Below are 22,207 nucleotides of genomic sequence, written 5' to 3'. Positions count from 1 at the left end.
GTCTGGAGCGAGAGAGCTAGAGTCTAGAGTCTGGAGCGAGAGGAGCTAGAGTCTGGAGCGAGAGGAGCTAGAGTCTGGAGTCTGGAGCGAGAGGAGCTAGAGTCTGGAGCTAGAGTCTGGAGCGAGAGGAGCTAGAGTCTGGAGCGAGAGGAGCTAGAGTCTGGAGCGAGAGGAGCTAGAGTCTGGAGCGAGAGGAGCTAGAGTCTGGAGCGAGAGGAGCTAGAGTCTGGAGCGAGAGGAGCTAGAGTCTGGAGCGAGAGGAGCTAGAGTCTGGAGCGAGAGGAGCTAGAGTCTGGAGCGAGAGGAGCTAGAGTCTGGAGCGAGAGGAGCTAGAGTCTGGAGCGAGAGGAGCTAGAGTCTGCGAGAGGAGCTAGAGTCTGGAGAGGAGCTAGAGTCTGGAGCGAGAGGAGCTAGAGTCTGGAGTCTGGAGCGAGAGGAGCTAGAGTCTGGAGCGAGAGGAGCTAGAGTCTGGAGCGAGAGGGAGCTAGAGTCTGGAGCGAGAGAGCTAGAGTCTGGAGCGAGAGGAGCTAGAGTCTGGAGCGAGAGGAGCTAGAGTCTGGAGCGAGAGGAGCTAGAGTCTGGAGCGAGAGGAGCTAGAGGAGGAGCTAGAGTCTGGAGCGAGAGGAGCTAGAGTCTGGAGCGAGAGGAGCTAGAGTCTCTGGAGTCTGGAGCGAGAGGAGCTAGAGTCTGGAGCGAGAGGAGTCTAGAGTCTGGAGCGAGAGGAGCTAGAGCTGGAGCGAGAGGAGCTAGAGTCTGGAGCGAGAGGAGCTAGAGTCTGGAGTCGAGAGGAGCTAGAGTCTGGAGCGAGAGGAGCTAGAGTCTGGAGCGAGAGGAGCTAGAGTCTGGAGCGAGAGCTAGAGTCTAGAGTCTGGAGCGAGAGGAGCTAGAGTCTGGAGCGAGAGGAGCTAGAGTCTGGAGCGAGAGGAGCTAGAGTCTGGAGCGAGAGGAGCTAGAGTCTGGAGCGAGAGGAGCTAGAGTCTGGAGCGAGAGGAGCTAGAGTCTGGAGCGAGAGGAGCTAGAGTCTGGAGCGAGAGGAGCTAGAGTCTGGAGCGAGAGGAGCTAGAGTCTGGAGCGAGAGGAGCTAGAGTCTGGAGAGAGAGGAGCTAGAGTCTGGAGAGAGAGGAGCTAGAGTCTGGAGAGAGAGGAGCTAGAGTCTGGAGAGAGAGGAGCTAGAGTCTGGAGAGAGAGGAGCTAGAGTCTGGAGAGAGAGGAGCTAGAGTCTGGAGAGAGGAGCTAGAGTCTGGAGAGAGAGGAGCTAGAGTCTGGAGAGAGAGGAGCTAGAGTCTGGAGAGAGAGGAGCTTAGAGTCTGGAGAGAGAGGAGCATGGCTAAGACTGAGGGTAGAGGCTGGACATATTTTTTAGTGCTGGGTTGGAACCACACTCTACACATACTGGACCACACTGGCTAAAGTACAGTACCCTTCAAACGGTAGATTATAGACAGACTAGAGAGATTCAACTAATTATGTCTTGATGAGTAAGCGATTCGTAGAATCAGACTTTTTAGTGCTAGGTTGGAGCCAAACGCTGTACTTAATGGACATAAGTACCCTTCATACTGTAAGTAGTAGGCTAACTGTATATTAGAGGCTAAACAGACAGGAGACGGTGATTGTTCCTGGCCTGAGTGTAATACACATACCCCCTGGTCAGGCGTTTGGCAGACAGATGGTGTTTCCTGTTGCTGCTCTATCACTAATGACTTTCACATTGTTGCTAGCTGCCTGGTAAAACCCCTTCCCTGTGGAACTGTAACTTAGGACTGGAGCCAACACTATGCCTGCTTGTCACTTAGAAGACACTTTATCTAAAGTCACTAACAGTACATGTATCCATGTTTAGTATTTGAGCAACTGAACCACATATCATGTTTAACATCATATGTTATGTTAGTCGTGTTAACTTTAAAACAAAAGAATTAACAATGACAAACTGAATGAGTTGAGTGAAAGAAAATGTAACACTGTGGTATTGGGACACACTTACCTGTGAAGTCCACCTTGCCATACAGGTCCTGGATCTGAGGGGCTAGACCCAGCTTGAACAGGTACAAACTGTGTGGGGGAAAGAGAGATAAACATGTTGTTGGACCTGTGTTCTGGCATGTGTGCGGCACCAGGGGAGGGGGCCAGAAGGCATTGTAGTCAACAAACAGCCATTCATCTAGTGTGGACTGGAGCTGGGGGTTATACACACACACACACACCTCCTACCCCCCTCTGCCACACAGTCCTGTAGTGTTGACTTCCTGACTCTAAAAGCCAAGGACCCTTCCCAAATGGCACCCTGTTCCCTATATTGTGCACTACAAAGGAAATATGGTGCAATCTGGGACATGGATCAGTAGATGTACAGCCTCTGGACGGAACAGGCTCAGCATCCATTTTACATGCAGCTGGAATGTTCTATTAACACAGACGTCTTGTGTCCCAAATGGCACCCTATTCCCTATTTAGTACACTACTTCTGACCAGGGCCAATAGGGCTCTGGTGAAAAGTAGTGCACTTTATAGGGAACCGGGTGCCATTTGGGACGTGAACTGCCATCGCAAGGCTGAGGCGGTTGGAGTTTCTCCTTGGTGCCGAATACCTCACCAGTCCAAAATCGTACCATTCACCTCATAAACGTGTCAGGTTTCCAAAAACCAAGTTCTGAGAGTAAACATGCACAAATCCAGTCTACGTTTTCAACTTCACATACAGGCAGTATTGAGTAGGACAGAGCAAAGCAGAAAATGTTGAACATTTTTCACTGAGATAAAATATTACGATAGACAATTTGTCTATTGTGACTTTTCTGTGAGAGTTCAGGTAGCACTGTGAGAGTTCAGGTAGCACTGTGAGAGTTCAGGTAGCACTGTGAGAGGCAGATCAGGGTTTAATATCATTTTAAACCTCTTAAGGATGTACGGGATCGGTGTCCCTATACCGGGACGGTTGTTGCTAAAGTGCGTTAATATCACTAGAATGACGTTATTAGTAACAGCAACATTTCCAGGACATAGATATGTCTTACACGGACAGAAAGCTTAAATTCATGTTAATCTAACTGCACTGTCCAATTTACAGTAGCTATTATAGTGAAAGAAATAGCATGATATGGTTTGAGAGCACACTTATCAACTGGTTTGATACATTCATCTCTGAAGGTAAATAACATGCACTCAGTAATCTTGCTCTGATTTGTCATCCTGAGGGTCTCAGAGATAAAACGGAACATAATGTATTTTATCAAACAAAACTTTGATATTCAGATGTAGGAACTGGGTTCTACAGTTTGAACCACTGCCATCTCTGATTTGTGATGAAAGGTTTTCCTAGAGTATTCAGAAAATCTATACAAATTTAAATTCATTGTGTGTGTGTATGGTGTGTACCTGAGAGCATGTATGCAGTAGATGCAGCGCGGCATGTTCTTCCTATCATAGATGTCTGTAGTCTCTGGATAGAAGATCTGAGGACAGATGGACATCTTCATTAGGCACGAAACATGCTAAAATGCTAGGAATTTAATTACATATTACCTGGACTTGTCCAATAAGAATGTGAATGTTTCAAAAACATTCTTCCGTTTGTTCCTATTGAACGTGACCCAGGGCTGAGGGTTCAGTAGTCTGGGAGTGGGATCCAGGCAACCCCCGGCTTGTTACACAGGAGTGGTACTGGGAAAATACCCTTCCATGCTATTGAGAATACAGTGACTGCTCGGTCTGTCTGTGTGTGTGTGTGTGTGTAAGCCCATCACTCACCTTCGGCAGGCCCTTCTCTGTCATGGCGTTTAGCCACTGGATGACATTGTCTGTATGTCTAAAATGAAGCCCAGTGGCCTGCAGGAATGAAACACAAAACATAGTGAGTTACAATGTGACACGCACATAAACAAGCCATTACAGTTCTAGTAATACACACATGATTCATTCCTTCCCCATTGAGTAAATCAAGCCCGACTCAGACAGTGAGTCACAGTAACCTGGGGTCCTATTCAACTAAAACATTTCCAAGGTAAGACTGGAGATGGGGGATTTCTTGGGCGCATTCTTGCAGTGTAATAACAATGTGGTTATTTAACTTAAGTCAAACTGTGTTGATAGAATAGGACCATTGATGCATGTCTGTTCCTCGGGGCATTGATAGGTGCTCCAGGGTGAAGTTTTCCCTAGAAACAGATCTAGGATCAGCGTCACCTCCCCCAATCATAAACTTGACTATTATTGGTGAAAAATGCTAAACTGACCCCAGATCAGTGTCTAGGTGCAACTTGCCCCTACACCTTGATGGATAGTCCGGTGTGAGTCTGGCGGGTTGGGCAAAAGGGAGTTTGTCTCCTCTGGTAACTGAATGATTATAAGAACATCTTTGTCCCTTTAACCTGCACTTACCTGGAGCCTGTGTGTGTGCGTGCGTCTGGTTGCGTGTGTGTGTGTGGTTGCGTGTGTGTTACAGTCTGCAGTGCATCTCCTCGGTCCTCACCTTGTAACGGGTCTGTTCGCGGTCGTAGATTTTCTTGATGGAAACGGTTTGTGGGGCGAAGAAGTTGCCGAGTTTGGCCAGGTACACCCCGTTCCTAAGCCCTTCCTCCAGCTCTGTGGTGGGCGGGAGCTCCTCGTCCAGACACGCCTCCATCCACCTGGAGGACAAAGAGCTTTTATTTAACCTTTATCCAGGTTCGTATCATTAAGAAAAAAAACTATTTCTCAAGAGACCTGGTCCATCCAGGATGGCAGCAGAAGGGAACAATGTTTGGAACAAAGTCAAACTAACTTACTTTTTTATTTTTTTTATACGTAAACACACATTTATTAGAATTCCAGAACCATACAAGCATCACAGATAGATTTTTATCATAAGTAGAACCACAAAGTCCTAATGACTATCATGTCTCAGTAACATGTAAGTCAACCAAACCTTTAAAAACTCCAAGGAAACAAGATGCCGGGTTTCAAGCTGGTCTGGAGATGATTCCAAGACCACAGAGCTGAGTAGCTAAAACACCTTTTTCCATGATCCATTCTGGATTTTAGTAACCGTTAAAAGTAAGGAGTTAGACCTTTCTGACCTTGTCAAAGAACAGAGAAAGGCCATTTTTGGGAAAACTGCCACTTACAGATAGTATAGCAATGTTTAAGCCTGAGTCAATGAAGACCAGCCAACATCACTATAGAGATCACAGCAGTGTGAAGACCAGCCAACATCACTATAGAGATCACAGCAGTGTGAAGACCAGCCAACATCACTATAGAGATCACAGCGGTGTGAAGACCAGCCAACATCACTATAGAGATCACAGCAGTGTGAAGACCAGCCAACATCACTATAGAGATCACAGCAGTGTTAAGACCAGCCAACATCACTATAGAGATCACAGCAGTGTGAAGACCAGCCAACATCACTATAGAGATCACAGCAGTGTGAAGACCAGCCAACATCACTATAGAGATCACAGCGGTGAGTCAGGTGCTTTCGGTTGGTAATAAACCTCAGAGCTGCATGATACACAGAATCGAGTGCCTTCAGAAACACACACCAACAGTACACAGAAAATTAAGGATTCTAGTTTTACTACCTCATTTTCATTGTGCTCCTACATTTTTCAACTTAGGAGCAGACAGGCGCCTTGTAAAAAAGGTCAGCTTAAAGCCCTAAAACATGCAGTACAAACACACACACACTAAACCCAGTGACATTCAACTCCTCACCCCTCCAGAGTTTATAAATCTCTGAGAGGACCATTCTGTTCTCCTGTTGCCTCTAGTTACCAGTGTAGCATTTAATTTCCTAGGAGCTGAAAGTATCAGTTCTGTTACTGTTAGAAAACGAACAGCGTGTTTAGTACACTACATTTGAACCAATACACAGTATATCATCAAATCATGTGTTCATATCACCATAGATAAGATGCTACTTAGCAGTCGATTTCATCCAAAGTCACACAGGGATTGCAGAAATGTATATTAAATGTGTACTAACACTAATATGTAATCCCTACAGGAATTGAACCCATGACATTGGCAGTGCCAGGCTCATACCAACTGAACCTCAGTTACAGCAGCAAGAAAAACTGTGAACCCTTTGGAAATACCTGGATTTCTGGTCATACGATTTGATCTGATCTTCATCTAAGTCACAAACAGTCTGCTTAAACTAATAACTTAAACTAAACTCATGTCTTTATTGAACACACCGTGTAAACATTCACAGTGTAGGGTGGGAAAAGTATGTGCACCCTTGGATTTAATAACTGGTTGACCCTCCTTTGGCAGTAATAAACTCAACCAAACATTTACTGTAGATCAGACCTGCACAACGGTCAGGAGAAATTGTGGACCATTCCTCTTTACAAAACAGTTTCAGTTCAGCAATATTCTTGGGATGTCTGATGTGAACCGCTCAAGGTCATGACACAGCATTTTAATATCAGGTTGAGGTCTGACTGGGTCACTCCAGAAGGCGTATTTTCTTCGTTGAAGCCATTCTGTTGATTTACTTCGGTCTTTTGGGTCGTTGTCCTGTTGCGTCACCCAACTTCTGTTGAGCTTCAATTGGCGGACAGAGAGCCTTGCATTCTCCTGCAAAATGTCTTGATAAATGTGGGAATTCATTTTTCCGATGATAGCAAGCTGTCCAGGCCCTGAGGCAGCAAAGCAGCCCCAAACCATGATGCTCCCTCCACCATACTTTACAGTTGGGATGAGATGTTGGTGTGCTGGGCCTTTTTTTCTCCACACAGTATTGTGTTTTCCTTCCTAACAACTCAAATTTTGTTTAATCTGTCCACTGAATATTTTGCCAGAAGCGCTGTGGAACATCCAGGTGCTCTTTTACAAACTTCAGACATGCAGCAATGATTTTTTTGGGACAACAGTGGCTTCTTCCATGGTGTCCTCCCATGAACACCATTCTTGTTTAGTGTTTTACATATCGTAGACTCGTCAGAGATGTTAGCATGTTCCAGAGATTTCTGTAAATCTTAGGCTGACACTAGGATTCTTCTTAACCTCATTGAGCATTCTGTGCTGTGCTCTTGCAGTCATCTTTGCAGGACGGCCACTCCTAGGGAGAGTAGCAACAGTGCTGAACTTTCTCAATTTCTAGACAATTTGTCTTATCGTGGACTGATGAAGATCAAGGCTTTTAGAGATACATTTGTAACCCTTTCCAGCTTTATGCAAGTTAACAATTCTTAATCTTATGTCTTCTGAGATAATTTGTTCGAGGCATGGTTCACATCAGGCAATGCTTCTTGTGAATAGCAAACTCAAATTTTGTGAGTTTTTTTATTTAAAAAAAAAGGGCAAGGCAGCTCTAACCAACATCTCCAATCTCATTGGTTAGACTCCAGGTCAGCTGACTCCTGACTCCAATTAGCTTTGAGAAAACATTAGCCTAGGGCGTTCACATACTTTTTCCAACCTACCCTTTTAATGTTTAAATTATGTATTCAATAGACAAGAAAAATACAATAATTTGTGTGTTAGTTTAAGCACAGTGTCCATTGTTGTGAAGAGCAGATCAAATTTGATGACCAATTTATGCAGAAAACCAGGTAATTCCAAAGGGTTCACATACTTTTGCTTCCCACTGTAGATGTCAACTAGGGGAGCAGATGACATCCAGTCCAGTACGTAGTACAGCAGAGGACTCTCACCTCTAACAAACCACACCTAAACATTCTCAGCATTCCTCTTGGCATGTAAATCCCCTGATGTCAGACCTGAAGATACATTCTTCCAGTGTGTTTGTGTGATGCTAAGCCACTGAGGAACCTGCAGTTCTCCAGTTCTGGGTACAGAAGAGATGAGAGAACGCCACTTTTAAACTATCAACAGCGTGTACGAGACGGTGCTCGGCCCCAGTTACAGCATGTACGTGATCGTGCTAGTCCACTGAAGAACCAGAGGGCCTGGATACTAACTTCCCAGTAACCCTCCCAGTAACCCTCCCAGTAGTTCCATGCCTCCCAGTAGGTCACCATACTAGTAACGTCCCAGTACCCATAGCAGTGTGTGTTCTCTGCTGTGAAAGCCCAGAGTCTATCCTTGGGTAGAAGCCATTTCACAGTTGGAGGACAAAGTGAGTTTGTCAAAAATCAGCTTTGAAGGAAGGAAAACATTCTTTCTGGACATCCCTTTTCAAAAAGGGGACCCTCACGCTCCCCCAGAAGAGTTTGGTTGGTACATAAAACAGGTGAATTCAGATCTGCAAAAAGGTGTGATGGTCAAGAAAATGTAGTATGAAGCTCCCTTAACTCTTCTATTATGGTTTGTATTGTTTTCACTGCATCAGGGTTACGGAACACAAACATTTCAGCTTTGCAGCCTTGTTCAGCGTGTAGGAACTCTTTAAAGAAAAGGTACACTCCCATTTTTGGCACACATCCTGTATTAGGTGCACACACACGATTTGCAGTACACAGGCCAACAAACCCAAACCCTCCATCTGAAACAACTCCTCCCTCCCAGTAAGTCATGACTCTGGGTCTCCCAACACAGGCCCAGTGTGGCCAGGCCACAGGTAACGGGGCTGTGGTGGGCAGAGGGGAACAAGTCCTCCCTCCCAGTAAGTCATGACTCTGGGTCTCCCAACACAGGCCCAGTGTGGCCAGGCCACAGGTAACAGGGCTGTGGTGGGCAGAGGGGAACAACTCCTCCCTCCCAGTAAGTCATGACTCTGGGTCTCCCAACACAGGCCCAGTGTGGCCAGGACACAGGTAACGGGGCTGTGGTGGGCAGAGGGGAACAAGTCCTCCCTCCCAGTAAGTCATGACTCTGGGTCTCCCAACACAGACCCAGTGTGGCCAGGCCACAGGTAACGGGGCTGTGGTGGGCAGAGGGGAACAAATCCTCCCTCCCAGTAAGTCATGACTCTGGGTCTCCCAACACAGGCCCAGTGTGTCCAGGCCACAGGTAACAGGGCTGTGGTGGGCAGAGGGGAACAAATCCTCCTTTCACTGCTCCACAGTGAAAGGCTTCATAAAGGTGCCATACTAATGGGTATTTTATCAGAGGCACAGGGGCCAGACCAGAGCAAACACACACCTATGAATGGGACTGCAGAATGTCAATGACAATTGAATTCCGCACGCAGGAGAGATGCCAGAAGAAATGTCAAAGTTGTGAACATGACACACAAGCAATTTTCCAGAGATAAAATGACAACCTGAAATATGGCAGTGTTGTCAGGAATGCAGAGAGATAACATTGGAGGCTGGCCTATTATTAGATACTAGAACTATTTTATCTAGCATGTCTTCTCTCGGTCTTCAACAGGGTACGACTGCAACAGTGGAGGCTGGTGTCACTTTAAATCAGACTCATTGTAATGTCTGGAATAGATTCAATGGAACAGTATTAAAACAAATCATTCATTCATTACAATGAAATGGTCTTTCAATGTCTTCTTCCACCAGCCTCCACTGTACCGAAAACAGTCAGTGTTTCTCCACAATCTGGAGGTCTTCCTGAGGAGACAGTCGTCAGGTAGCAGTCTCTTCCTATTGGATTGACCCCTGACCTCTGTACTGTGGGAAGCTTCCTGATGTACACCACCAGGAAGTGTGAGAGCAGGGGGGCTGGACTCTACTGGACACTATGGCAGCGCTAGCTGTTAGCCTAGCCAGTCCCCTTTAATACCGTTTTCACACCACAATACTAAAGCTGTGCCGAGGAAAGCTGCATTGTGCAGGTCTGGCTACGCATCCAACAAAGATGCTGGAACCTTGCTGGAAGAAAAAGTTACTAGTACCTCCCCCATTTGAGTCAGGTGACAGGTACAGTCTGTAGCGCTAGCTGCTGTGGCTATGGAGAATCCCTAGAGCATACTCCCTCTATCCTTCCTCTCTCCCAGGATTAAGTTGCCCCTAGACGCTGATCCTGGGACAGTTTAGCATTTTCCCCACTAATGGTAATATTAGGATTGGGAGAATTGAAGATGATTCTAGAACTGTATGTAGGGGAAACTTTACACCAGTGTTTCTCCCAGAGCAGCAGACCACAAACACACACATTCTGCCTCGCAGCCTGTTTCCAAACACAAGCAGGATGATAGCCACTATGAGCAGAGCAGGCTGCAGGTGCCATTCCAATACTTCAAAAGTGCATCCTTTCTTCCCGTCTTGCTTTAATTAATGCTTCCCTTTGATCCGATCAGGCTGCAGGCTCAGTTCCAACACTTCGAAGATCCATCCTTCCATCCGTATGATTTGATCAGGCTGTGGACTTAGAATTGTGCCACCCCTTGTCTCCTATCTTAATGAAATCACTGATCTGATTGACCAGTTCCTTTCTGCACAATGTCAAGTCTGTGTAGATGTGTCTGTGTGTGTGTGTGTACAGGTATGTTTATAAAGGGCTGAGATGGGAGGAAAAGGCAAATCCATGATGCTCCTTATCTAGTTAGAGAACAATGTTGTGGAGGTCTAGAAACATTTCTCTATTCACTCTCCTCTTCCTCCCAGCTGTCTGTTCTCTCTTTGTATTTTGATGGGAAACTGGAGGAGAATATTATTCAATTATGTGCAAATAATTTTACAGTGAGTAACCCAATCTCTTCCACTTGGATGGCCCCACACAGTGGACCTTTATCACCAGGTTCCTGTAGTAATTACACAGTGATTCACCAGAGTGAATGCGAGAGAGAGAAAGCGAGATGGAGAGAGCGAGCGAGATGGAACGAGAGAGCAAAACGAAAGGGGTATACCTAGTCAGTTGTACAACTGAATGTATTCAACTGATGTGTCTTCCGCATTTAACCCAACCCCTCTGAATCAGAGATGTGGAGGGCTCCCTTAATCAACGTCCATGTCTTCGGGGCCCGGGGAAGCGAGAGAGAGAGCGCGAGGGGGGGAGAGAGAGGAAGCGAAATAGCCCATTACATGCCTTGCTGCAACATAGGAATCCTTCTGACCCGACTGACCCCTCCCCTCCAGCTGTTGGTTAGGATAGAGAGATGACACCTGACTGACTCATGGGGGCTAGTGACTGGGAAACATTCAACACACGACACACATTCAAACACTTACAACTCACACACACACGCTCCATATCAGAGCAGTTCAAAGAGAAAGCATTTCCTCTATTCAGTCAGTGTCTCGTCTGAAATGTCCCCTCCGCTCAACCTGCCTGACTCACGCCAGACTACCCATCAATGCCAAGAGGAATACTACACACACTTCTATGTCCTACTCACTTGTTACGTGTGTCAGTGTGTGTGTCTTTTCAAAACAGGGGAGGAGGCCAGACAAGGCAAAGCTTGCTGATCAAGCAAGAGGAAGAACAGACCAGTCACATCATGAAACCACATTTCTCCATCACACACTTTGCAGAAACATCTCACTACCCCCATCGCTCACACCCCCCTCTCTCTACCCCCATCGCTCTCACACCCCCCTCTCTCTACCCCTATCGCTCTCACACCTCCCTTCCTGGTCTTATCAACATGTCTTGTTCAAGCACTGAGGTTTACCCCCTAACTGATATCTAAACCGGAAAAGTCACTTCTAGTGTTCTACGGACTGCTGTGCTGACCCCTCCCTCTCTCGTTTAGTCTTCTACGGACTGCTGTGCTGACCCCTCCCTCTCTCATTTAGTCTTCTACGGACTGCTGTGCTGACCCCTCCCTCTCTCGTTTAGTCTTCTACGGACTGCTGTGCTGACCCCTCCCTCTCTCGTTTAGTCTTCTACGGACTGCTGTGCTGACCCCTCCCTCTCTCGTTTAGTCTTCTACGGACTGCTGTGCTGACCCCTCCCTCTCTCGTTTCTTTTCTCCTGCCCTCTGTCCCCTTCTCCCCATCTCTCAGTTCCTCTCTCTCCATATCTCTCCCTTGGAGGCAGATAATGTAGGGCGGACACTGTCAGTACCTGTCATCACAACAGTTAGGCTTTCCCTGTTGTTGCCAAGCCACCAGTGACACCCACAGGTGACCAACAGAGTCGGCTCTCCTACAAAGACAACATTTAAGGTCCAATCAAACAGGACAATATTACCAGGCCAAGTTTAAGGGCCATTGAAAAAGGACTACGTTGCAGCTTCTAATTTATGGGCCAATAGAAAATGACTGTTGTACCTTCAAATTTGACAATAAAAATGAGACTAGAATGTGACCATTGTTTAATATTTGTTGTGACTAGATGTACAGACTGCCTTTACTGAACAATGACTAAGGATTTTATGACCTCAATTTGACTGTCAGAATAATACATCACCATGATATATCCCAACAGTCCCCTGAGGACATCATGGTATTTTATTAGGATCCCCATTAACTGTTGCAAAGCAGCAGCTACTCTTCCTGGGGTCCACACAGAACATGACATCATACAGAACATTAAATAGACCAGAACAACTAGAGGACAGAAGTACATCCATTTAGAGCTCTGGTCTAAAGGAGTGCACTATATAGGTAGTGGGGTTCACACAGAACATGACATCATACAGAACATTAAATAGACCAGAACAGCTAGAGGACAGAAGTACATTTAAAAAGGAACATGTGACCTACATATCAATGTACACAAACTATCTAGGTCAAATACGGGAGAGGTGTTGTGCCATGAGGTGTCACTTTGTTTTTTAAACCAACCAGGTTTGCAGTTTATTTGAGCAATATGGGATGGAACGGAGTTCCATGCAATAATAGCTATCTATATATATATATATATATAATACTGTACGCTTTTTTTCTCGATTTGGGGACTGTGAAAAGACCCCTGGTGGCATGTCTGGTGGGGTAAGTGTGTGTGTGTGTGTGTGTGTGTGTGTCAGAGCTGTGTGTAAATTGACAATGCAAACAATGAGATTTTCAACACGTTTCTTATAAACAGAAGAAGCGATGCAGTCAGTCTCTCAATTCACAGCCAAGAGAGAGACTGGCAGCATAGTATTTATATCAGCCCTCTGATTACAATGAAGAGCAAGACGTGCCGCTCTGTTCTGGGCCAGATGCAGCTTAACTAGGTCTTTCCTTGCAGCACTCGACTATATTACTGGACAAAAATCAAGATAAAACTAGAGCCTGCAGAACTTTCTTCACCACCATTGAATATGTTTTGACTGTGCCAGTTTATAATCTCAGGTAAATTACAATCGAAATGTACGATGTACTCTGGCCATGTACTCCTATAATCTCCACCAAACACAGAAGAGGACTGGCCACCCCTCAGAGCCTGGAACCTATCTAGGTTTCTTCCAGGTCACCGTGCTTCTACAACGCTTGTTGTTTGGAGTTTTAGGCTGGGTTTCTGTATAGCACTTTGTGCAAAAATTACTTCATAAATAATCAATACAATTTGTCATGACATCACAACAATCACCTGAGATATGGCATCATTATGTTATCAAAACAATTAGATTTCATCAAGGCCCTAGATGCATTCTTCTACTTGCTGCTCTGTTGTCTAGAACAACACAGTGATTACATCATCCTCCATGTAGCTGCTATACTCCAGTGAGCCTGGAAAAGACTGAAACAGGAAATGACTTAAATGGCCTCAGTAAAGGGGAACTTGGGCTGACTGAGCAGCACTGGGTCCTGTTCATTTGGGATAGTTCTTAGAATGTGGACAACTATAAATACCTAGGTGTCTGGCTAGAGTGTAAACTCCAAAGTTAAATCTAGAATCAGCTTTCTATTTTTGCAACAAAGCCTCCTTCACTCATGCTGCCAAACATACCCTCGTAAAACTGACTATTCTGCCAATCCTTGACTTCGGCGATGTCATTTACAAAATGTCCTCCAATACTCTACTCAGCAAATTGGATGCAGTCTATCACAGTGCCATCTGTTGTCACCAAAGCCCCATGTACTACCCACCTGTATGATCGATGGCTGGCACTCGCTACATATTCGTCAACAAACTCACTGGCTCCAGGTCATCTATAAGTCTTTGCTAGGAAAAGCTCTGCCTTCTCAGCTCACTGGTCACCATAGCAACACCCACCCGTAGCACACTCCAGCAGGTATATTTCACTGGTCATTCTTAAAGCCAACACCTCCTTTGGCCGCCTTTCCTTCCAGTTCTCTGCTGCCAATGACTGGAGCAAATTGCACACGGAAAAAATATATATATATTTTTTTAATCACTGAAGTTGGAGACATCTCCCTCACTAACTTCAAGCATCGGCTGTCAGAGCAGCTTACCGATCGCTACAGCTGCACACAGCCATCTGTAAATAGCCCATCCAACCACCTACCTCATCCCCATATTTTCATATTTTTTTAAATTTTGTTTGCTGCGCTTTTGCACACCAGTATTTCTACTTGTACAGCTATCACTCCAGTGTTAATTCCTAAATTACTTCACCATTATGGCCTCTTTATTGCCTTACCTCATTTGCACACACTGTATACAGATTTGTGTTATTGACTGTACGTTTGTTTATTCCATGTGTAACGCTGTTGTTTTTGGTCGCACTGTTTTGCTTTATCTTGGCAGGTCGCAGTTGTAAATGAGAAGTTGTTCAACTGGCCTACCTGGTTACATTTAAAAAATGTAAATAGTGCTGAGCGATTAGTTACTTTTGAGGTCAGTTTGGGTAAAAAAAAAGATGGAATTCAAATTATTGAGCCAACGTTGGTGAATTTGTGGTTTAAAAACTGAAAATGTACAGCAATTTCAGTGAATCCCTCAGCACTAATTAGGGAACATCGTCAGTTGAGGATGCCTGGTCATTCTTTAAAAGTAACTTCCTCACCATTTTAGATAAGCATGCTCCGTTCAAAAAATGCAGAACCAAGAACAGATACAGCCCTTGGTTCACTCCAGACCTGACTGCCCTCGACCAGCACAAAAACATCCTGTGGCGGACTGCAATAGCATCGAATAGCCCCCGTGATATGCAACTGTTCAAGGAAGTCAGGAACCAATACACGCAGTCAGTCAGGAAAGCTAAGGCCAGCTTCTTCAGGCAGAAGTTTGCATCCTGTAGCTCCAACTCCAAAAAGTTCTGGGACACTGTGAAGTCCATGGAGAACAAGAGTACCTCCTCCCAGCTGCCCACTGCACTGAGGCTAGGTAACACGGTCTCCACCGATAAATCCACGATTATCGAAAGCTTCAATAAGCACTTCTCAACGGCTGGCCATGCCTTCCGCCTGGCTACTCCAACCTCGGCCAACAGCTCCGCCCCCCGCAGCTCCTCGCCCAAGCCTCTCCAGGTTCTCCTTTACCCAAATCCAGATAGCAGATGTTCTGAAAGAGCTGCAAAACCTAGACCCGTACAAATCAGCTGGGCTTGACAATCTGGACCCTCTATTTCTGAAACCATCTGCCGCCATTGTCGCAACCCCTATTACCAGCCTGTTCAACCTCTCTTTCATATCGTCTGAGATCCCCAAGGATTGAAAGCTGCCGCAGTCATCCCCCTCTTCAAAGGGGGAGACACCCTGGACCCAAACTGCTATAGACCTATATCCATCCTGCCCTGCCTATCTAAGGTCTTCGAAAGCCAAGTCAACAAACAGGTCACTGACCATCTCGAATCCCACCGTACCTTCTCCGCTGTGCAATCTGGTTTCCGAGCCGGTCACGGGTGCACCTCAGCCACGCTCAAGGTACTAAACGATATCATAACCGCCATCGATAAAAGACAGTACTGTGCAGCCGTCTTCATCGACCTCGCCAAGGCTTTCGACTCTGTCAATCACCATATTCTTATCGGCAGACTCAATAGCCTCGGTTTCTCGGATGACTGCCTTGCCTGGTTCACCAATTACTTTGCAGACAGAGTTCAGTGTGTCAAATCGGAGGGCATGCTGTCCGGTCCTCTGGCAGTCTCTATGGGGGTGCCACAGGGTTCAATTCTCGGGCCGACTCTTTTCTCTGTATATATCAATGATGTTGCTCTTGCTGCGGGCGATTCCCTGATCCACCTCTACGCAGACGACACCATTCTATATACTTTCGGCCCGTCATTGGACACTGTGCTATCTAACCTCCAAACGAGCTTCAATGCCATACAGCACTCCTTCCGTGGCCTCCAACTGCTCTTAAACGCGAGTAAAACCAAATGCATGCTTTTCAACCGATCGCTGCCTGCACCCGCATGCCCGACTAGCATCACCACCCTGGATGGTTCCGACCTTGAATATGTGGACATCTATAAGTACCTAGGTGTCTGGCTAGACTGCAAACTCTCCTTCCAGACTCACATCAAACATCTCCAATCGAAAATCAAATCAAGAGTCGGCTTTCTATTCCGCAACAAAGCCTCCTTCACTCACGCCGCCAAGCTTACCCTAGTAAAACTGACTATCCTACCGATCCTCGATTTCGGCGATGTCATCTACAAAATGGCTTCCAACACTCTACTCAGCAAACTGGATGCAGTCTATCATAGTGCCATCCGTTTTGTCACCAAAGCACCTTATACCACCCACCACTGCGACTTGTATGCTCTAGTCGGCTGGCCCTCGCTACATATTCGTCGCCAGACCCACTGGCTCCAGGTCATCTACAAGTCCATGCTAGGTAAAGCTCCGCCTTATCTCAGTTCACTGGTCACGATGGCAACACCCATCCGTAGCACACGCTCCAGCAGGTGTATCTCACTGATCATCCCTAAAGCCAACACCTCATTTGGCCGCCTTTCGTTCCAGTACTCTGCTGCCTGTGACTGGAACGAACTGCAAAAATCGCTGAAGTTGGAGACTTTTATCTCCCTCACCAACTTCAAACATCAGCTATCCGAGCAGCTAACCGATCGCTGCAGCTGTACATAGTCTATTGGTAAATAGCCCACCCATTTTCACCTACCTCATTCCCATACTGTTTTTATACTGTTTTTTTATTTTATTTATTTATTTACCTTTCTGCTCTTTTGCACACCAATATCTCTACCTGTACATGACCATCTGATCATTTATCACCCCAGTGTTAATCTGCAAAATTGTATTATTCGCCTACCTCCTCATGCCTTTTGCACACATTGTATATAGACTGCCCATTTTTTTTCTACTGTGTTATTGACTTGTTAATTGCTTACTCCATGTGTAACTCTGTGTTGTCTGTTCACACTGCTATGCTTTATCTTGGCCAGGTCGCAGTTGCAAATGAGAACTTGTTCTCAACTAGCCTACCTGGTTAAATAAAGGTGAAATAAAAAAATAAAATAAAAACATTGCAAAACATTTCAAAATGTTATGCACTGGAAAATAAAAATGAGCGTTTCTTATTGGACAAGTTAAATAAGTCCCTGCCCTGTTTGAGTGTTTACTTCCGTTTGAAATTAGGGTTGTTCATTTAGGCACCAGAGTGTGTGAGAAAGTATTGGACTTTAAGCACGGTAGACTTCCTTCATGGCAACAGCCAGAGACCTGGGGAATTTACTGCATTCACTACCTGCATGCAACTATGTTGTGTATCCCTTGTTGATTGGTGGTTTAGTACAGCTAAGTAACTGTAGTTCATTAAAGTATTCTAATTTGTTTCTCACATGGAAGGATGAAACAAATATACTGTACACAGAGAGAAGAGGAATATACTGTTCAGAGAGAAGAGGGGAGAGGTAAATGGAAGGGAGGGAGAGCGATAAAATGACTGTACAACTAGAGAGAAGGGAAGGCAGTGTAAAGAGATGGAGGGAGGCATCGAGGGAAGGATTGAGGGCATACGAGCAGATCTCATGTTGACGGCTGGGGTTCCATAACGCGTTGCAACATCTCTACTGTAGAACTAAAGAAGAGGGAAGGCAGTGTAAAGAGATGAGGGAGGCATCGAGGGAAGGAATGAGGGCATACGAGCAGATTTCTTATGTTGACGGCTGGGGTTCCATAACGCGTTGCAACAACTATACTGTAGAACTAAAGAGGGAAGGCAGTGTAAAGAGATGAGGGAGGCATCGAGAGAAGGAATGAGGGCATACGAGCAGATTTCTTATGTTGACGGCTGGGGTTCCATAACGCGTTGCAACAACTATACTGTAGAACTAAAGAGGGAAGGCAGTGTAAAGAGATGAGGGAGGCATCGAGAGAAGGAATGAGGGCATACGAGCAGATTTCTTATGTTGACGGCTGGGGTTCCATAACGCGTTGCAACATCTATACTGTAGAACTAAAGAAGAGGGAAGGCAGTGTAAAGAGATGGAGGGAGGCATCGAGGGAAGGAATGAGGGCATACGAGCAGATCTCATGTTGACGGCTGGGGTTCCATAACGCGTTGCAACATCTATACTGTAGAACTAAAGAAGAGGGAAGGCAGTGTAAAGAGATGAGGGAGGCATCGAGAGAAGGAATGAGGGCATACGAGCAGATTTCTTATGTTGACGGCTGGGGTTCCATAACGCGTTGCAACATCTATACTGTAGAACTAAAGAAGAGGGAAGGCAGTGTAAAGAGATGGAGGGAGGCATCGAGGGAAGGAATGAGGGCATACGAGCAGATCTCATGTTGACGGCTGGGGTTCCATAACGCGTTGCAACATCTATACTGTAGAACTAAAGAAGAGGGAAGGCAGTGTAAAGAGATGGAGGGAGGCATCGAGGGAAGGAATGAGGGCATACGAGCAGATCTCATGTTGACGGCTGGGGTTCCATAACGCGTTGCAACAACTATACTGTAGAACTAAAGAAAAGGGAAGATTAGATGGAGGCTCTCAAGAAATACAGTAACTCAGAACGGTATGATTTAACACACATTCACTCTGCACGTCTTCTCCATCCTCTACTGCTATGAAACATCCCTCCATTCACCAATACTTCTCCACATAAAGCCTGCTGTGCTTGACAGAGCGAACTACAGTTACATACTGTAGTTACAGACCCTTTCACAGCAGACAGCGGATCTCAAATTCATCCGTTGATTTACACCAACTCACTAAAACAAACAATTGAAAATATATTCATGAGAGCATAACATGCTGCTTAGTGGTTAGCTGTATGTTCATTACATGTAAACACTGGCAGATGAAAGACAAATAGCAGTAGATTATACAATAGTGTGTATTGATGTTCTTGTACATGCCTGCAAGATGGTACATTTAACCCTCTAAAATCCATATGGTATCAAAGACCTATGTACATTGGACTCCACTTGTGCATCTGTCAACAGAAGGAGGGCAGTATGCAACACAGATGGGACCTTGCCTCAGAAGAATTATGGGAAGACATGGTTGGCGGACCTGTGTGTGTGTGTGTTGCCCTCACTCCGCTCTAAAAAAAAAAGACCCGTTTTGTGTACGAGCACCAGGCACCAACTCGTCACCACTGAGGGGAGCACAAATACCATGAATAGCAGGGGCTTGAGAGAAATAACACAGAAATAAGGTGGTAAGTGAGTATACTGTAGTGAAGAGAGGAGGATTAAGAGCACTATAGTTCTGAGATGTACTAAGGAATGATCTCCCTCTCAGAATGATCTCTGGTTCATCGTTGGTCTGTGCTGCTAGGTCAGGTATATACAGGGTATATACAGTAATCTCATGTACCAGCTATCCACATCTCTCCTTAACTGTTAAACAGAGGTAGGCCCCTCCTCCACAACTACTGCTGATACATGTAGAGGGTGGATGGGTAGGCTAAACACACTAAATGGGGAAGGCAAACTGGTCCTTATCTTACACTTTCCCACATTCTAACAGGACACAATAAAACATCTGAAAGTGTTAGGCTGTCTGTTTACAGGCTTAAGATGACAGAGGGAAGTTCTTCAATTCAGGGTTAGGAGCTGGTTTACCAAGGTTGTGTTCATTAGGGCACAACTGAAACATTTTTAAACAGAAAACTAAAATGATTGTTTCTTATTGGACAAGTCCATGTTGATCCCTCAATGTTCCAACACCTTTTCTTCCATTTGGTGCCTACAACCCAATCAAAACCTGAGAAGACCAGAACCTGGTGTTGTCTTCTGATTTCATCCACCTTCCAACTGCCACCTGATGTTGCATGTCCCCATACCAGGATGGGCCAATCAGACACTAGTAATACTGAACACACTGAGCGGAAGCAGTAGGTGGAGCCTTAAACAACTGCACATTTCAATTAGCTGGTTTTTGTTCAATGTAGTTCAGTTGTGTTATTGTTGCATGTGTACAGTTCAACTGTAAGTATCTATTTGTCATGTCTATACAGACTAACATAACTAATGACATGGTATTCTGGTCACAGGTTGCCTAGTGGTCAGAGCGTTGGTTACGAGCATTGGGACAGTAACCTAAAAGGTTGCTTGATCGAATCCCAGAGCCAGCAAGGCTGTTCTGCCCTTGAACATGGCAGTTAACCACCAACAACACCCGCCCCCTGGGCGCCGATGACATGGACGGCGATTAAGGCATCCCGCCACACCTCTCTGATTCAGAGGGGTTGGGTTAAATGAGGAAGACATTACTGTTGAATGCATTCAGTTGTACAACTTACTAACGTTAAGCATCAGCCTTCTTTTCTTTATACCCAAGGGGAACCCTCTTACAGAGCATCTTCACCACTTTACCCTAGAAGCTGACTGCTAACTACTTTCTCCTGATGTAGTTTCAGATTGAATTGGAGGCAGAGAAAGACCATTCCCACAGAGAGAGAAAGGGAGAGAACGGGACTAAATAGAAGACAGAAGTTAAAGAGGAAAAACAAATAGAAAGAACAAACAGTAGTACTGTAGTCCTGAATCAAAGTCCTGAACAACGCTTCAAACAACCTGCAACCTTACTTCAGCAACTGGAGCTCTATTTCTCACACAGTATGTCTACAGCTATTGGTCATTTGTCATTGGCCACCTAGGAAATTCCTCAAATAGTCAGTGAGAGATGAGCAATATTCAAATATCTCCTCTGATACCATCATAATCTACAGGCAGAAGTGACAGCTATAGAACTAAACACTAATGCATGGAAATGACTGGTACAGATAACACAAAGGCCTTTTTTGCATATATGACAGAGAAAGAGAGAGACAGGGAGAGTAATTACTCACATGTCCACATCTGTGAGAGAAGTATTCCCGTCATACCACACATCACCTTCATGAGCATAAGCATTCCTTGCCTCCAGGCTGAGTTGTTCACAAGCCAATAGTTCTCACCTGTCTGCCGCTCTCCTTCACCTGACACTCACTTTCTCGCTCTCTAGGAGTGTCCCAAATGGCACCATATTCCCTACATTAGTGCACTACATAGTGCCCTACTTTTGACCAGAGCCCTATGGGCTGGGTTTCCATTTGGAACACAATGGTCTCCCCAGCCTGACACTGTACAACAACAAGCACCTACCTATGAGGAGCTAGAGTCTCATTATATATAACAGAGTAAGTCCAGTCTCTGTCCTGACCTGGGAGTCAACGCAGGGCTTTCTGCACTTCACAGAACATCACAATTCACACTCACTTAGCAGCATTGTAACTTCTAACCAATCGCTACAACAAACTAGTCTTTGTTGAGCAAGGGTGACACTACTTTAATTCTCAGGCAGGGTGACGTCACCACACAACGCTCATTCTGGTGCTAGGCTAACCAGCTAGCGATACCTCATCTGCTAAAGATACTGTAGGGACAGAACTGCATGAGAACCACAGACAACTTCAGAGGTGTTTGGAAAACGTTGTATGTAGACTTAACATAGGACCTAGGCCCTGACATAAGGCTCTTTCACCTCTTTAGCAATATATTTGTCAAGCCATGTTTAGAGAACTAGTAGACAGTGGGAAAACACAGGAGAGGAGGAGAACCCAACAGACCAGCGTACCAATGCTGTTTATCTTCACAACATACAGTCAAACAAACACTCACACCGGAACCCGTTGCTATGACAGCCAGGGGTTTCTGTGGCAACAGCGGAAGATACTAAACTCAACAGGGACTTAGTCACTTCCTGTCTCGTTCACTCCTTCCTCTTCTGAGTGTGTGAGTCCACTGGGGGACCTAGGGGATGGGTGTGTGTCTGAGTCCTCTCAAAACCTAGGCCACTAGCTACTTCAGGCATCATTAACCTGTAGGCCTGATCACCACAACAGACAAAACACACTTTTCAATACTTCTACAATATGAAACACATCAAACATCACATGACAGTGAGCAGGTATTAATGAATGAGTATAGCATGTTAGTTCTGGTACCACATGTTATACAGGGAGAAAGTAAACAGCACATCCAATGTGGAAACTGCAGCATTGCAAGCAGGTTTCAACACACATACAAAAACCTCAACCTCAAGAGGGGTTGCTAACACACAGAGTGATAATGACCACCAAAAAGGCAGTCCAAAAATGATCTGAAATGTGATCCCTAGGGAG

General features: G+C 45.4%; 1 protein-coding gene across 1 annotated transcript in view; it reads right to left on the bottom strand.

The window, feature by feature from the left end:
* iqgap1 (IQ motif containing GTPase activating protein 1) overlaps window positions 1-22,207 on the bottom strand; it is a 74,287-nt gene that overhangs the window by 47,885 nt on the left and 4,195 nt on the right. The window contains exons 3-6 of the mRNA XM_065012171.1: window positions 4,472-4,628; window positions 3,751-3,828; window positions 3,379-3,455; window positions 1,988-2,055 (exon numbers count right to left, since the gene is read on the bottom strand). Coding sequence (XP_064868243.1) covers window positions 1,988-2,055; window positions 3,379-3,455; window positions 3,751-3,828; window positions 4,472-4,628 — 380 coding nt within the window. The remainder of the gene's footprint in view (window positions 1-1,987; window positions 2,056-3,378; window positions 3,456-3,750; window positions 3,829-4,471; window positions 4,629-22,207) is intronic.

Source organism: Oncorhynchus nerka, linkage group LG27 (genome assembly GCF_034236695.1).
Source record: "Oncorhynchus nerka isolate Pitt River linkage group LG27, Oner_Uvic_2.0, whole genome shotgun sequence".
In the NCBI taxonomy this organism is placed as follows: domain Eukaryota; kingdom Metazoa; phylum Chordata; class Actinopteri; order Salmoniformes; family Salmonidae; genus Oncorhynchus; species Oncorhynchus nerka.
Note: the sequence above shows the minus strand (reverse complement) of the source record. Positions and strands in the feature narration are given on the sequence as shown.